The sequence below is a fragment of the Lontra canadensis genome, unplaced genomic scaffold (assembly GCF_010015895.1).
Source record: "Lontra canadensis isolate GAN:19392208 unplaced genomic scaffold, GSC_riverotter_1.0 scaffold68, whole genome shotgun sequence".
In the NCBI taxonomy this organism is placed as follows: Eukaryota; Metazoa; Chordata; class Mammalia; order Carnivora; family Mustelidae; genus Lontra; species Lontra canadensis.
This window is the reverse complement of record NW_022631062.1, coordinates 11,267,594-11,283,471: the sequence shown is the minus strand read 5'-3', so window position 1 is coordinate 11,283,471 and position 15,878 is coordinate 11,267,594. Positions and strand designations below refer to the sequence as shown.

Sequence of the window (15,878 nt, the reverse complement as noted above, 5' to 3'; positions counted from 1 at the left end):
TCGTCTGTGGATCGCGCGTCCCCGGCGCCCGGGGTCCCCTCGGCGTCTCTCCGTAGTGCCGCGCGCGCGGACGCGTCCTGCGAGGACAGGTTCCCCGGCTCGGGCCTGCTGGGCTCCAGGCAGTGCCGACCGGCGAGGACCTCCTCACCATCGATAAGCTCCTCGAGTTCGGTTTCCTCCAGGCACTGAGGGAATGCGGGTACCTGTGTGGGGCTCCGCCGCCCGCGCCCGCTCGCGCGCGCGCGCGCTCTCCCCCTCTGCCTTCCAAAAATTGGATCTTTACCTCTCCACACCAAGGTGCACAGACGCCAAACAGTGATGAAATGAAAAGAAAGCCAATTGCCGGACTGGAGGTGGGGGAGAGATAGCGTCTCTGCGTGCGCCCGCCGCCGAGCCGGGAGCCGTAATTGCTGAAGACAGGGAGCGCGGGGGGTTGGGCGGACGCGGCCTTGTATAAATAGTGAGATCTCAAATTGAAAGGCATAAATAACAGCGGGAGGCATCTACCCTCGCACGGACCGTCCTCTCCGCGCGGGGAGGCGTTCGGACCTCAGCCCCGCTCCCAGCCAGCACCGCCGAGCCCCGCGGACCCCGCAGCCCCGCGCAGCCATGGAGGAACTCACGGCTTTTGTATCCAAATCTTTTGACCAGAAAAGCAAGGAGAGCAGCGGCGGCGGTGGCGGCGGCTGCAAGAAGGATTCGATCACGTACAGGGAAGTTTTGGAGAGCGGACTGGCGCGCTCCCGGGAGCTGGGGAGCTCGGAATCCAGCCTCCAGGACATTACGGAGGGCAGTGGCCACTGTTCGGTGCATCTGTTTAAGGACCACGTGGACAACGACAAGGACAAGCTGAAAGAGTTCGGCGCGGGGAGGGCTGCGGAAGGTAAGCTCGCCGGACGCCGCTCCGGGGCCCTCCCGGGACGGCGTCTCCTCGCCACCGAACCCGCCCGCCTGCCCCTCGCTCCGCGCGCGGGGAGGCCCCGGGCGCCGCGGCTCGCTCAGAATTCCGCCCCAAACTCTGAATTCACAGCCACGCTCGGACGGAAAGGCCCCGGCAACCCGCCGCCAGTCTTTGCGTAAGAAAGAAAGGAAAATGCGGACACAGGACGGGAGGCGAGGGAAGCCGAGGATGGGCAGGGGCTGGGGACAAGTGCTGCTGAGGACCGGCTTCTCCCCGCCGTTGGCGCCGGGCGTCGCAGCGGGAACTTCCCCGGGTTGGGGTCCATCGGGCGGGTGAGCCTGAAAGCAGCGGTCTGCTGTAGGGGCCGCTGGGTGCGTGCCTGTCGGCCGGCCAGTCTTCCTCGAGGCTGCTCCCCAGCGCGCACGAGGAGAGATCCACGCGCATCTCTCCCAGCGCCCACCGCCTCCTGGCATCCCGAGCATTTCAAAGAGGCAGGCGTTAAGGACGCGCGGGCCGGTGGTCCCAGGGCGAACGCGCGCAGTCGCCTCTCCCGCCTGGTGAACCCTCTCCGCGCAGTTTCCTCTTAGGGAAAACTTTCCCCTTGAACCTCGAGGCTTGATCTGAGCTGACGCGGACCTCTAAATTAAAACCACTCCCGCGCCCGCAGGTGGCCAGGGTATGGACGCCAAGTGAAGGCCCTGGGCAGTTGGGGGGGTGCGCGGGCGCTGCCGGACCCCAGGCTGTCAGAGCGCAGCCGGCTCTGGTGCGGACGGACCGCAAGTCCTGGGCCTCCTTTCTTTCTGCTTCTCCGGATAACGTCGCCTTGGTTCGCCCTGTTGCTGAGTCGGGGGATAGGGAAGGTTTACAGGGGCTCTCCGAGCTGGGTAGGGGTACTCCCAACCCCGGGGTTTCAGAGCAAACAGGGCAACCAGCAGCGGCCAATCAGAGGCATAAAATGGGCTGGATTTCTTGGGGGTGGGGGGCCCAGTTTGAATCTGGTGGAATGTCTCTTTTTCATTACAAAGAGGAAATACAGAGCCCGGCCAGTCGCCTCCGCAGGCCCTGCTCCACACGTTGTCAGTGTGCTGATCCTGCTACAAGTAGACCAGCCGGGGACAGACAGCTCCCCTGACCCAGGAAGCCCATGCCTCCTGCTCTTGGGGACCCTATACTTGGGGTCTCCGAGGGGCAGAGTCCTAGGCCATGGCCTTGAAACCGTGCCGATGACCCAGATGTCTTTACGAGGCCTTGACCTGTGGAAGCAGCACGCCGGCAGAGTCTTACAGATCAGCCCCTGACCGCTGGCCACCCAGGTGGCCTGGGCCTGAGCTGCCTTACCTCAGGGTTCCCCCACCCCCGGGCACTGCCGGTCACCCCTCGCTCTATCATTCACAGAGTTTGCTTTAATCAAGACACAGCTGTTGCCTGGGCGAAACTCCGGGCCTACACTGGACTTGAGAGGCTGATAGCACCCGGGGCTGATCTCCGTGGCTCCTGCCCAGTTCCCCCTCATCCTTCCTAGAGGTCGGGAGCCTCCTCATCTCCCCGGCCTCCTTTCACCCTGATTGCCGAGGCAGCGGACCCCAGAAAAGGGGGCCTCGGAAAGAGAGTGAGTACAGTCAGGGCCTTTCAAGAAGGAGGAAGCAGAAGGGGGTTTCTTTCCTCCCAGCTGTACCATTCCCCCTGGGCTGGGTGCACAGACCCCTGGCAGGGCTCACCCCAGGTGCATTTGTAAAACAGGAGTGAGATGAAAGTCTGGGAGATCTTGGGGTTCCAGAAAAAACCTGGAGGTCTTGGGCTCCTGCACCGTGGGTCCCACCTTCCCGAGCACGGGAATCTGTGTCGCCGGTTCTTAAGGAGTTTGAAGGCCAGCCTGTCAGCTGGGATCAGTCCCTGGGATCAGACTTCAGAGGCAGGGAGCAAGGAAGAGTTAGGGCTGCCTCTAGGACAGGATTCGCGACTGGGAAAGAAACGGGGTGTTTCTGGCAACGCGATGCTTTCAGGAGGTGGAAGGGGATTTAAACATCCAGGTTGGGGTCAAGAGCCTAGCAGTCAGGAGTCTTGCTGGAGAGGCAGACTCAGGACGGGGCTTCTGCTGTCCAGCTCCGGGATTCTGGTTGGGGAAGGAGGGTAGCAGGATTGCCCGTCTTGCCACAGCCGCTTTCGGTCTTTCCCTCTTGGTAAGTTTCTGGGCAGGGAAATGAAGAGGCTTTCTCTGCTTCAGAAGCGGGGGCTGTGCGGCCAGATTCTGCCAAAGGCCAGGCTCTTCTTGACACCCGGGACGTCTTTTTAGGGCACGGAGATGCTCTCTGCTAGTGTCCAGCAAGTTCCGCTGGAGAGAAAGCCGCCAGAGACACAGGCGGCCCAGCACCCGCCTGCCAGCCATAGGTTGGGAGGACTGCCTTTTATTTTTAAATTTCTGAACTTGGGGAGGCCCTGCGTTTCCTAGAAGAGGGAAGGAGAGGCCTCTGAGTTGAAATCGAAATGCTGACCTTCTTACCGGATGCTCGAGCCCCCAGTCGCCTCCCCCCAGCAAGTACAGATGCTAACATCGTTTTTTTGGACTGAGAAAGTACCACTGTTGGGGTCCTGGTGGGGTGTGTGTGTCATGGCGTGTGCATATATGTGAAGCAGAGGAGAGTGAGAGAGGGCCAGCTGGAGGACCCTGCTCTCCCACGCACCCCCAGACCCCACACTGTGCATAGGGTAGGAGTTTTGGTCTCTTGCTCTGAAAAAGAGACCAGGGTACGGGCCTCGCGCGCGCGCGCTGAGCTCCACAGCCTCGGGGAGGGAGGCTCCGACCCGCCTGGCACGGCCGGTGTCCTGCGGCCCAGCAACCCAGGGGCAGCAGGGTTTCCGGGCCTGCACTTCAGGCTGGCCGGGGCCTGCCTCGCACCCTTCGCGGGACCCACACTCGGGCCAATCTGCCCTAACTTGTTTGACTTAAAATAATAGTTAACACCCCAGTCCCGAGAGCAGAGGGAGAGAGAGAGAGGAGGTCAGGCTATGTCAGCGTGTCAAGAGGCAAAGTGGCAAAATTAAAGAAACCGTGGCGAGATGAGGGCCGGAAACCCCGCGCCGCCCATGCCCGAGTTGTAAGCAAAGAGCGTACGTTCCCCTCGTTCCCCTCCAGTCCGCTTTATCGACCTGACGCTGCCCCGAGGTCGGGGCGCCTTAGTGGCTGGGGCCCCGTCCTCCGCTCGCACACACTTGGATTTCAGCCGCGTGGCGCAAAAGCCCGCGCCGCCGGCCTCCTCCTCCCGCGCGCGGCCCGCGGGGACCGGCAGGGCGCGCGGGGGAGCCGTGCGCGCTCAGCCCCGTGCGCTCGGCCCGCCCGCAGGTATGTACGAGTGCAAGGAGAAGCGCGAGGACGTGAAGTCCGAGGACGAGGACGGCCAGACGAAGCTGAAGCAGCGGCGCAGCCGCACCAACTTCACGCTGGAGCAGCTCAACGAGCTGGAGCGGCTCTTCGACGAGACCCACTACCCCGACGCCTTCATGCGCGAGGAGCTCAGCCAGCGCCTGGGGCTCTCGGAGGCGCGTGTGCAGGTAGGAGCGCGCGGCCCGGCCCCGCCACCCGGGCCTCGCCGGGCCCCGGGGCGCGCCGACTCTGCCCGGGCTGCAGGCCTTTCCCCGGCGGCCCTTTCCGGCGGATCGCACGGTTCCTGCGAAGGGCGAGGCCCCTGCACGTCGAGGTGGTGGTCGGACATCGGGCTGTCTCTTCACCTCTCTCCACTGTTCCTGTTCCCCTCCTCCTCCCTTACGAGGCCCGAGGCCCCCTCCCTCCCGCTCCAGGGAGGGGAGGCGAGGGGCGAGGTGGGGGGAGTCGCGCGCACGGGGCATGTTGATGAGCTCGGCGGCTGCCCGCGCGGGGCCGGATTAGCCCGGGCGTGGGGGGCGCGGGGCGGGGACCGCGGGCGCTTGAATTCATGATGTCCCATCTGCCGAGCCGCTGTCTGCGGGGGCCCTGGGCGTGCCCAGCACGTGCGCGGAGGGGACGGAGGGGACGCTCTGGCCAGCCCTTCCCGGGCATTAGCAACGTTAAGTTAAATTGATTAATGCATTTATGGGGGAGGGTGGCCGAGACTCGCCTCCAACTCGCTTCCTCCGCGGGTAACGCAGACCCCACCTGGGAGGTCGGGCCTGGAGCTCCCTGGCCGTCCTTCTTCAAGGCTCTGAGCAGGACAGCAGCGCCAGGGAGAGCCAGGGAAAGCGGGTCAGCCTCTCAGGGCTCTGGGGACCGGTTTTAAATAAACGGAATTAATATGGCCAAGCGGGGAGGGGTCTGCATGAACAGCACAGCGCCCTGAAAGCCCCAGTTTCCCGTTTCTTACAAGACCAACACAGTCCAACACTACGTACCCCCGCGCTGACTTGCAAAATGAAAACACAAACGTGTTTTGCAGATACTGTGTTACGGAATCTTTAATTTGAAAAAAAAAATTTTTTTTGATCTGAGCCCCCCTTGCAGCTTCCCATGTGGCTGTCGTCAATAATAGGTTTTCTTAAGTTGAAATGCAATATCCCGCAGCCATTTCCAGCTCTGGTCCCCAGAGCCGGCAGGCACAGAGCCTCCCTACAAGACGGGACCCATGTGCGGGCGCAGAGTAGGTCTGGACTGCCTCGTCCCCGAGGGTCCAGGCCGCTGGGACCTCTGTGGCCACCCCCGGCAAAGAGAGGCGGCCCTCGCTGCCGCTCAGGGTGTCTTTTCCCACCAGCCACCCTTCTCGGGGAAGATAGATGACGCTGCCCCGTATAAATTAATGAAAAGATTAAACTTTCGCTGAAGGGGACATCAACTTTTATGTCATCTTCCCGGTGTCTCTCGGCCTGGGTTCTGTAATATCTCCCAGGCCTTGATGTACTGTTTCTATAAAAATAAATTACTTCTAATTTAATTGTCCACTATTTCTTTCAGTAGTCTATTACCGAACAACACCTTAGCACGAGGGACGGAGTGGCAGGAAATTGGTTCTTGGGTGCTTTGCGGACCTTGAGAAAGCCCTAAAACATCAGGGGGGGTGAGGGGAGGGGGGGCGACATGCGTGGCGACCGTGCAGAGGTGCATTAAAATTTAACGACTGTAAATAATCATAAACACAAACATAGGGATGGAACAGAAGGAATCATTTTCTGGTGGCCACCGGGAAAAGCGTCGCAGGATGAAGGGGAGGCAGACGGGCTCATAAAAATCAATTAGTGAAAACGAATGGGTCATCCCGCAGACGGCCCAGAGGTCTGGGGGGGCGGTAGCGGCGAGCGCAGGGGGCCGAGATGGGACTCGGGCTTGATTCCCGTCTCCAAAGTGTTTGGTAATCCTTTTCGGTACAGCCTGTCCCGGGTTGTTAAAGGATAGAGTTTCAATTTAGTGTGGAAATTTGCTGTAAATAAATTGGGGATCCTATGGAAGCTGGTCCTTATTAACCTTTTATTTTTAGTGTCGCTGTGGCACCTCGTATCCCACAGCTGTCAGGGTTATAATGGAAAGTTATGAGACCACAGTGAGGGGCAGGAGGTAATTTAATTACAACAAATATCTTCGGGTTTATGGCGCAGAGCTAAATTAAATGTCATTATTCACTGTCTGTAATGGAAATCAAAAAGAAATCAGATTACACCATTTGTGAAAGAAATCAGTGACTAGCCCTTAATGAAGATATAAGCCCTAAACCAGTGTACTGTACTTTACTTAGCATATTCAGGACTAATTGGAATTGATCGTGAATCACCCCAAGACTGATTTATTATCGCTTCGCGCGCGGGCTAATGCATCACTTTTCTTCATAATCGCACCCTCCTCCCCCCCAGAGCCCCCCACCCCTCACTACCCGCGCGGGGAGGAAAGCCAGCTTCGCTTTCCGGATTTACAGACGATTCTGTTTTTGAAAAGTGCCCGCACAGGGGGCAGAACTTGCCCCGGCCTCGGTCTCCTGAATGCCCCAGGAGAGGGAGGGGTCGCGGCCGGGTCCCAAGGGGTCCAGTGCGGTCAGGGGTGCTCCTGGGGGGGAGAGTCTGATGCAGAGGCTCCTTGTGGGGGTGGGGAGAGGAGGAATGTCAGCGCAGGCTTTGCAGATGCGAGGAAAGGTTTGTGGACCTTGGGGTGCGGAGCGAGGGTGACAGTGTGGGGATAACTTTTCATGGGAACGTGCTGAAAGTTTTCCGAGCTCCCTGTAGCCTGTCGGCATGAACTTCTGGAAAGCCAGTTCTCAAGGGTGGGTGGGCGATAGCCCAGCCCTGGATAAAAACCCTCCTCTTAAGGGTCTGGAGAGGCAAAGTTAAGGTTTCTAATCTGCCGGGTGTACAGAGGATCCTGCCCTCGGGCAGTTGGGGTCGGGAAGCAGCCACACTCTCTGCTTGCAGCCGTGGGAGCTCAGGGCACCCGGGGCCAAGCTATCCGACAGAGTGGCCCGAGGGAAGGGTTTCTTGGTGCTAATTATCCTGCGTGGTCACTGACCGCCATCACGGCCATGAGGGTCAGTGAGAGCGGCGAGAAAGCTTCCGGAGGAGAAAGTCTTAGGAAAAACTCAGTGGCTGAGAATATGGAGGGAGGGGCCTCCGGATTTCATCAGGCACAGCCCAGGGACCCTGTGCTCAAGGACCTGAGCTGTCTGGAGGAGAGGGGGAGCTCTTGAGCGCTGGAGCGAGGAGGATGCTTTTTGGGGGGACCCTGTGTGCCCAAATTTTGACAGCACACCTGTGTGTCTAGCTGCCCCGAGGAGGATCCCACTAATATCCTTTCTCCAAGAGTTAGGTGTTTTGTGTGTGTGTGTGTGTATGTGTGTGTGTGTTTTTTAGAGAGGCTGGTGCCGGAAATTATGGGTGTGCCCCCATTTTATGGATCCAGCACCTTCATGACTCCTTAATATTAAACTGGACCTTCCTGGCTTCCAAGGAGAACATGGAAGTTTCTGGACTCAGGGTGTCTCCAGTTTTGGGGAGGGGCCGCCTTTGAAGCTACTTGTCAGGCCGTGCCTAAGGTGGCTAAGGTCTGCCAGGGAGAAGGTCAGGCTCTCCCAGGGGCTGGCAGAGTGGTGGAGGGAATGCCCACCCCATCATGGAAAGTTCTCGAGTCCGCCGGCTGTGGCAGCACGCAGGCCTTACTGCATGTGGATGTTGAGGCTCCTGGTCTTGGGGACCAGGCAGGGCTCAGAAGGGAGTTTGGGAACGCTCAGCTGTAGGTCTACGGGTCCGGAGAGGGCCGGGTTGGGAGAGGAGAGGGCGCGGCTCTATTGCGCCTTGAGCGGCACCGGGCCTCTGCGCCCAGTCTGCGTGGGACCTGCGTGCAGCCCCCCGCGCCTCGTCTACCGCGGTGCCGGCGAGAAGCCTCAGCTTCAGAGGCCGTTTGGCTCACGGGGCTGCGTGCGCGTGTCTGCTCTGTCCCCAGGTCTGGTTCCAGAACCGAAGAGCCAAGTGCCGCAAACAGGAGAACCAGATGCATAAAGGTGGGTGGTGCCCAGGCTGGCGGTGGACGTGGGGAGCGCGTGCAGAGGCCTCCTGGGCGCGCACAAGACCCCGGTGGTCTTCATGGCTCCATTCTTCCCTTGCAGGCGTTATCCTGGGCACCGCCAGCCACCTGGACGCCTGCAGGGTGGCGCCCTACGTCAACATGGGCGCCCTGCGAATGCCTTTCCAACAGGTAGCCCGTTTTTCTTCCTTCTGAGCCGCGCGCGGGGCCCTGCCACCTCCCCGCCTCCCTGGCGTCCTGCCTCCCCCGGCTGCTCCCGCCCCCGCGGAAGAAAGGCTGCCGCCTTTACAAGGCGGCATTTATAGACCCGTTGGCACGTATTAAAATCACGCTGTAAAACTCCAAGGCTCACCTTTGGAGGGCCAGGGTAGAAACCCAAACACGATTTTACAAAAATGGAGTGAAAATAATAATAATAAAAAAAAAAAAATCCCACCCACCCAGGCTTCCTGCTTGGGGGTGGAGGGGCGGGGTTGCTCGCACTTGGGTGTGAGGTCCTGTGTGTGTACCAAACCCCAACTTGCCTCCCCCATGGCCTCGAGGGGGGCTGTCTGGGCCCAGGCTGTAGCCGAGCCTGGCTCCCCACCTCCCAGCTGGGCTCCTGGGGCTCAGGGTCTGGGGATCCCCGCGGGCAAGAGCTGTTCTCCCTGGACAGGAGTGGCTACGGTGTCGGAAGGCCCCGGGGCTGCGTTCGGCTTGGGACCAGCTACTGGTGGATGGTGGAAGCTGCGCGGGGCAGGCGACTGCCCTCAGGGTGAGAGCGCAGAGCCCACGCGCTCCCTGCCTCTCCCCAGCGCAGGACCCTGGGGGTGCGCCCCTTGGCGATCCAACGTTGTGGGGTGTGGAGCACATACACTGAGGGGAGCAGGGGTGCTCTGGGAGGAGTGGAGGCGTGGCCACTCCCCACCCCCCTTAACCCCCTCCCCCACGCCCCACGGAGCTGTTTTGCTCCAAGGACTAGGCTGGGTTTATATTTGGATCGGTGTTTGCTGGGGGCCCCTGCGGGTCGGCTAGGGAGTGGGTGGTGGAGCGCGTTATCACTAGACACCTGAGACTTAGAGCGGGAGCTGGAGCCGGGGGCTCTCCGACTCAAGGTGCCCAAAGAGGGAAGGACTCCAGGGCATGCGTGGGGTCACTCGCGTCTGGCTTCGGCAGCCCCCTCCGCGCCATCTTCCGCCCCTGCCTGCACTCCTTCCCCCGGGGCGGGGCGGCCTCCCCGCATCACAGAACTGCTCCCCGACTTGGGGTCAGCCATGGGGTCCCGCCAGAATTAGGCCGTTGGAACATGGACAGTCGGTCGGTCGTGCTCCTCATGGGTTCGAAGGACGACCCGGGAGGGTGTGTGATGGGGGTCGAGAGCCCGGCTCAGGGACACCTTACAGGTTCAGAGACGTTGAGGCTTTCGCGAGGAGGGGATGCCGGCGAGGACAAGGGTGTGGGCGCCCCAGGGGCGGGCCGGTGCGCAAGATGCTGAGATCCTCCAGATCTCCCCGCGCAGAGCAGCCAGTGGCCCCCGCGTTCCGCGTGTCCAGAGGACAGTCTGACTCCCCTGGCTGGGGGGATGGTCCCCGGGGGCAGGAAGGGGGCTCCCTAGGGCCCGTCGGGGCGGGAAAGGCCCGTCCGCAGCCGGCCTAACTGCCCGGTCTGCCCCGCAGGTCCAGGCGCAGCTGCAGCTGGAAGGCGTGGCGCACGCGCACCCGCACCTACACCCGCACCTGGCGGCGCACGCGCCCTACCTGATGTTCCCGCCGCCGCCCTTCGGGCTGCCCATCGCGTCGCTGGCCGAGTCCGCCTCGGCCGCCGCTGTAGTGGCCGCCGCGGCCAAAAGCAACAGCAAGAACTCCAGCATCGCCGACCTGCGGCTCAAGGCGCGTAAGCACGCCGAGGCCTTGGGGCTCTGACCCGTCACCAGCCCCGCGCCCAGCCCCGGCCCCACGACCCCGCCCGCGCTGCGTCCTGCACTCGACCCCTCCGCGCCCCCGGACGGCCGCACGGAAGCCCCGGAGCGAGGGCGCGGGCCCTCGCGCAGCGGCCTCCCTGCCTGGGGCAGCCCGGGGGCCCACCACTGGCCCGGGGCGGGGGCCTTCCGGGACCTCACGACCCCGCCAGACCCTCGCCGAGATTGTGCGGAAGAGAGCAGGTGAAGGTCAGAGCAGCCAACCCAGCCCCCGGCCGCGCGGTCTGTGCTTCCTGGGACGCTGAGCCCCGGGGAGCCCCGCGCGTCCTCCTCTGCTGCTGGCGCCCCTACCCTGTGCATGCGGCCTCCTACCCACCTTGGGAAGACCATCGAGTCGACTCCACGCAAAGATCTGGGGCTGGTCTCCGCGGAAGACGCCACTTTTTGGTTGCCAACAGTTCTACGCACTGCCACGAAGTTTTCATCCGTGGAGAGGAGGAGGGGAAGGACCGGTCTGGATCGCAACGTGGACTTGCGCCTGCCAGGCTAGGGACCCCGTGCTCTGCAGCAATAACGAAACGCGTCTGCCCACCGACCTCCTCGGGACAAGGTGGGGAGAGGGTGGGGGAGACGTGTATCTCCCATTGGTGTCCGTACTTGGGGGGACCTCCATTGCCGGTTTTCATGCGCACGGCTGGTCCCAGAGCACCGAGTGTAGGATTCCTTCTTGTGCCATAGACCAGGCGACTTTATAACTTTTCCAGTATTTGATTCCCGAATTGACTTTTTCCCCACCCTTGGGCTGTTTTACCGAATTCAGATGCAAATGACTCGCCTAGAGACGCAGGGGCACGTGGTTTTTAGGTATAATACTGAGGCAGCATTAACTTTAGTCAAATGCAATTAAGTGCAGTAAAAGTGCAATACTGTAAATGTTATAGATTTAAAAAAAAAATAGCCGTGCACTCTTGACCCTGTCAGCTTTGGAACTGCAAGGGCATTACCGCCTCCTGTGTGCTGCGGGCCTGGCGGCGGGGGGCCCATCGCCAAGATGACAGGGGGCGGATGGTGCAGGGCGCTGGGAATCTGGAGGAGGGGAGGTGTGCCGAGTGTGATAAAGCAGGATGGGGTGGGGGGAAGGCCAGGACGTGAGGCCCGCGGCAGAGCCGTTTCTGGGAAGAGAAGGGGCTGAGACAGGCCCTTAGGGCGGCAACTTTGGAGATCACGTTTTGTAGGGGTTAGTCTGTTCCAGGTTCGATGTCTTCCTTCTCCCGGCGTCCCTCCCTCCCTCTTTGCCCCATCCGAGGACTGAGAAAGCACCAAATAGCGAATTATTTTAGAAGCTGGTATGCGGTGGGAAGCGCGCTTGACAGGACAGAACCAAAGCATTAGGGTCCCCAGAGACGCACCTGCGTTGCGGACAATGTGCTTTGCACCTCGTGTGTGGGGTCTGGGGGGCAGTGCTGGTCGGGTCTGCCAGGAAGAGGAGGATAGGACGCCTGCGTTTTTGCCTTAGTCCCCGAGGCCCGCCCAGACGGAAGCCGCTTCCCCCATTGTTCCCACGGTTCCTCACGGGCCACCCCTGGCCCTTCCGGAACTCCCGTGGTTCACTCTGATTCCAGAAGAGGTTTTGATCCGTCCAGATCTGGCGATGGCGATTTTCTTTCCTTCTCCCTGAACTTTGGTCAATTTTTCTAAGAAAAAATAATTTTTTCTCCCCATCCACGTAAAGGAACATTTTCTACCTTTTCATGGAGCTGAACTGTGGGTGCATTTGGACAGGTCACATTGGGGTCATCTGAAACTCTTTATACAAACCAAAAGGCCCCTTCAGCTCCCCCCCCAGACATTAATGCGTTACACAGTTACCCTCATACATGCAGTTTTTAAACAGCTGTGAATTAAACCAACAAACAAAAAAAGTTCCTATAAATAAGCTGGAAATTTCCTTTAAATGCAAACAGTGCATTTCGAATCCTTTAAAACTAGTGGCACTCGTCCTAAAATTGAACATTTGGCAAAGTCTTGCAAGTAGAATGTGTACATCCCTATTTTTTTTTCTTTCCAAAAAGCTTATAATCATTAAAAAAAAAAAAAAATCTAAACAGAATCCTCATTACCTCTCCGTCCCCAACAGAAAACTCACAGTGTGTGAGCAGAAAGACACGGGGTCGGATCCCTGCAGAATTTGAAGTTAGAAGATAGGGCTGCACACCCTTGCCCTACGGGAGGCTGGTGAAATGAGGCCTGTCGGATGGGGGGCCCTTAGTGCTTGTTTTCGCCTTTTTTTTTTTTTTTTTGGTTTGTTTTCTTTTTTGTGATTTAACATGGAAAGTGAGCCAGGTATAACCCCTCCCAATGGGACTCCCCCAAAACAGAGCCAACCCAGAGAACCGCATGGGCGACATTTACGGTGGAGGCTGGCAGGCCTCATGGGTTTGGAACAGAGTAGGGGAGATGGTCGGTCAGCGTGGCCCGTGGCCCGTGGCTCCCGCCTCCTTTTTGTCCCAGAAAGTCCAAGAGCTGCAGATGGGATTATCGGTTGAGTTGCGGGTCCACTTTTCACGGGCCGGGTCTGTGTCCCACTTCCTTGTGCGCTGCAGAGGACGCCTGGAATGGGATGTGTGTGGGTTCCCGTCCACCCGGTCATCATCACCCCGGACCCAGGATATCGTGCTCACCCGAGTGCCTGCGTGGGGTGTGGGACGGACACGTTTCACCTGTAGGGTGTACTCAATTAAATGCACGAAGCGGACGCCTTTGAGCTGTGCTCCGTGCTTTTTGCTCAGACCAAGACCCCTTTGAAAGTCGTGCGTGTGACTTCCGCTGAGGGTGTGGGCCGGGCGTGTTTGCGGAGCTGCACCACCGAGCAAGCGTGTCTGGGAGGGTTGCCTTTTCACACCTCCGGATGCAAGAGTGTTGGCTTGTCAAAGCTCCGTGAGGGCTGTCTTGGGCGCCCAAACATGCCGGTCGCGCTGTGGGATGGTTTTCGCAGGACGGACCCTGGAATTCTATTTGCAAGGATGGGGTGGGCCCCGAAAGCTTTCTCCTCTTTTCCTTTTGCTTTTCCTTTTTCCTTTTCCCTTTCCTTTCCTTTTCTTTTCTTTCCTCCCAAAACCTTGGCCAAAGAGTACTTTTAGGATGGAAATTGCCTGGGTTTGGCAACACGGAGTTCCAGTGAGATTTTGCCGTTCCTTTCGACCTTTCTTACGGATTCAAGTTTCCCTTCCGTCCGTGGTGTGTTGTGCAGGAGAGAGACAGACCACGTCCTGGGGAAGGTTTTGGAGTCTCGGGATGTCGTGCGTTGGGTATGTTTTCCTATGTGAAGGTTGTGACGTGCGTGTTCTCGGACCAGGTCTGCCATCCAGAATTGCTAGGAGTCAGGGGGACGATGCCCTCGTTTTGTTGGCCGGATGGGGACTCTGTGCATTGTGGCTTTTTCATGATCCCTGCACTAAAGGCCATGCCGACGGGTTTCCATACCGTTCCCAGGACCAGCGAGCAGATCCAGAACTTACTTGCTAAGCTGTAACCACCTGAGTGGGTAAGCATCCTGCGCAAGGGTGGTGGGCCTTCTGACCCTCAGGTGCTCCCCCTGCTCCAGCCATGCCGGTGGACGGAAGGTCCCCCGCACCTCGCTCCAGGCCAAGCTGCACCCCATGGCGGCCCCCTCTCCGGGCAAGCCCTAGTTTCAGGGGTCACAATGGGAAGAAGATGTCAGCGTCCTCTGCTCCCACCCCAGGCTTCCAATCTCATATTTCAATGTTTCTCCACGTCCAAGCAGAGACCCCCTTTTCCTGGGAGTTTCCACGGGGGTGCTGACCACAACGACAGAAATGTCTCGAGGCACTTTGCTCCTTCTTCACGTTTGTTCGGGGAGGCCGGGGCCGGGGGTGGGGGGTGGGGAGGGCTTCTCAGTCGACAGCTTGGACATTGGAAAAACTGGTGCCTAATTTATTAAAAAAAAAAAAAAGGTAGCTTAGGAATATGCTGATTTTTCAATACACGTGAAAACTTGATGCAATTTATAAATGTTTTATTGAAATTTGATATTTAATGAGAACGCAGATAAGGAATGTAGAAAATATCCAGTCTGAAAGCGGTGACGCGTGCTATTTATTGAAAGGTAGTAGTCGGACGGCCAAGGCCCCGTTGTGTGCAGAGGTCCCATCGCAGAGAGGCAAGGTTCTCTGCTTCCTGATACTGGATGTATGTGGGTGTGTTATTTATTTTTTCTTTGGGTTGAAAGTTCATAAATATGTGATATTTTAATTATGTTGAGTGTAAATTTGACATTACCTTGCATTTATTTTTATATTTTTAAAGCCTGTTGCTTTTCTCACCCCCCACCCTTTCCTCCCCAAATTTATGAGCAGCCAGAATGATTTACGGCACGGCAGAAGTGTTTGGGTTATGCATACGGGGTGGGTCTGGACCTACAGACGTTTTCAGGGATTGCTCACACGACACGAAATAACACAGGCTTTCCCAAACCGAACGGTCTTCAAAACCCTTATCCCTCTGCTGTAGCGGGGAAAACACACACACACACACACAAAACAAAAAAACAAAACATTCTGGAGGGTGTTTGTTTTTAGTTTTTGGGGTTTTTTTGGGGGGGGAGCCATATGCTTGCAGATTCTTAACACGATATGCCCTCGTGTTTAGTTCTAGTGACAAAGTGTATTTTGTCAACCCCTATAGTATGAATGTACATCTTGTAAAACGGAGATATAAATAAACTTATAAATATTTGTATTCCAGTGTTAAAAAACATTCTCACCTCTCCCCCGAGGGGCCCGCCTGGAACACGCGGGGAGCGAGCGGCGGCTGAAAACAGGGTGGGTTTTGCGTCCTCACCAAAGTACGTGTGTGTGTCCCCGGCTGGCGTCGGGGGCCGCTTCTGGGGGCTTCTGCCTTCTGCTGCTGTAACCACCCCCTTGCTGGCGTGTCGCTTATTATGGCGTGTTACCCATCTCGGTCCACATCATCTCCGAGAGTGGGGAAACGAGGACAAATGCCCCCATTTCAAATCAATCTGAGTTTTGGGATGACGGCACAGGCTTTCCCGAGAAGCCCGGCACCTTGGTTTCAAGTTTTCAGCTTTCTTTTTTTTTTCTTTTCTTTTTTTTTTTTTTTTTTTTCCTTTTCCCCAACCCAGACAGTGTATGGAATCTCCACCTCGGCATTGCAATGACGGTTGAATCATTTTGGAAAAAAAAAAGGAATAGAATAAATGGGAAAAAAATCCAGTTTTCAAAACGAGAACATTTTTTGGCCTGTGCTTTTTATCTCCTTATGTGAAGGAAAGTTAACGACCCGATTTACCAGCTCTGACGGTTTCCCGGCTTCGATAAAAACCACATGTCAGGAAACAGCGACAGGGCGGACGTGGGACGGATGAAGCCGGCGGGGGGGGCGGTCGCACGGGGGCAGGGAGGGTTGGGGGCTGTTTATTTGGGGGAGGGGGTGAGTCCGCGGGCAGGTGGGTATTTCCAGCACATCCCAGGTACACGGCGTGGATGGGGTGACGCCTCCCCGTGGGATCTGCTCTTCTGGCCGTGCTCTCTTCCAGCCACGGAAGGGGTTTTGAAGGCCTGCCTGTGCTCCTGGGC

General features: G+C 58.3%; 1 protein-coding gene across 1 annotated transcript; it reads left to right on the top strand.

Moving 5' to 3' along the window:
- The first annotated feature begins 539 nt into the window (after nt 1-539).
- Nucleotides 540-10,267, top strand: SHOX (short stature homeobox). The gene is made up of 5 exons (XM_032880136.1): nt 540-883; nt 4,242-4,450; nt 8,286-8,343; nt 8,449-8,537; nt 10,022-10,267. The coding sequence occupies exons 1-5, from the start codon at nt 610-612 to the stop codon at nt 10,265-10,267; spliced, it is 876 nt and encodes a 291-aa protein (XP_032736027.1). The 5' UTR covers nt 540-609.
- The last annotated feature ends 5,611 nt before the right edge of the window (nt 10,268-15,878 follow it).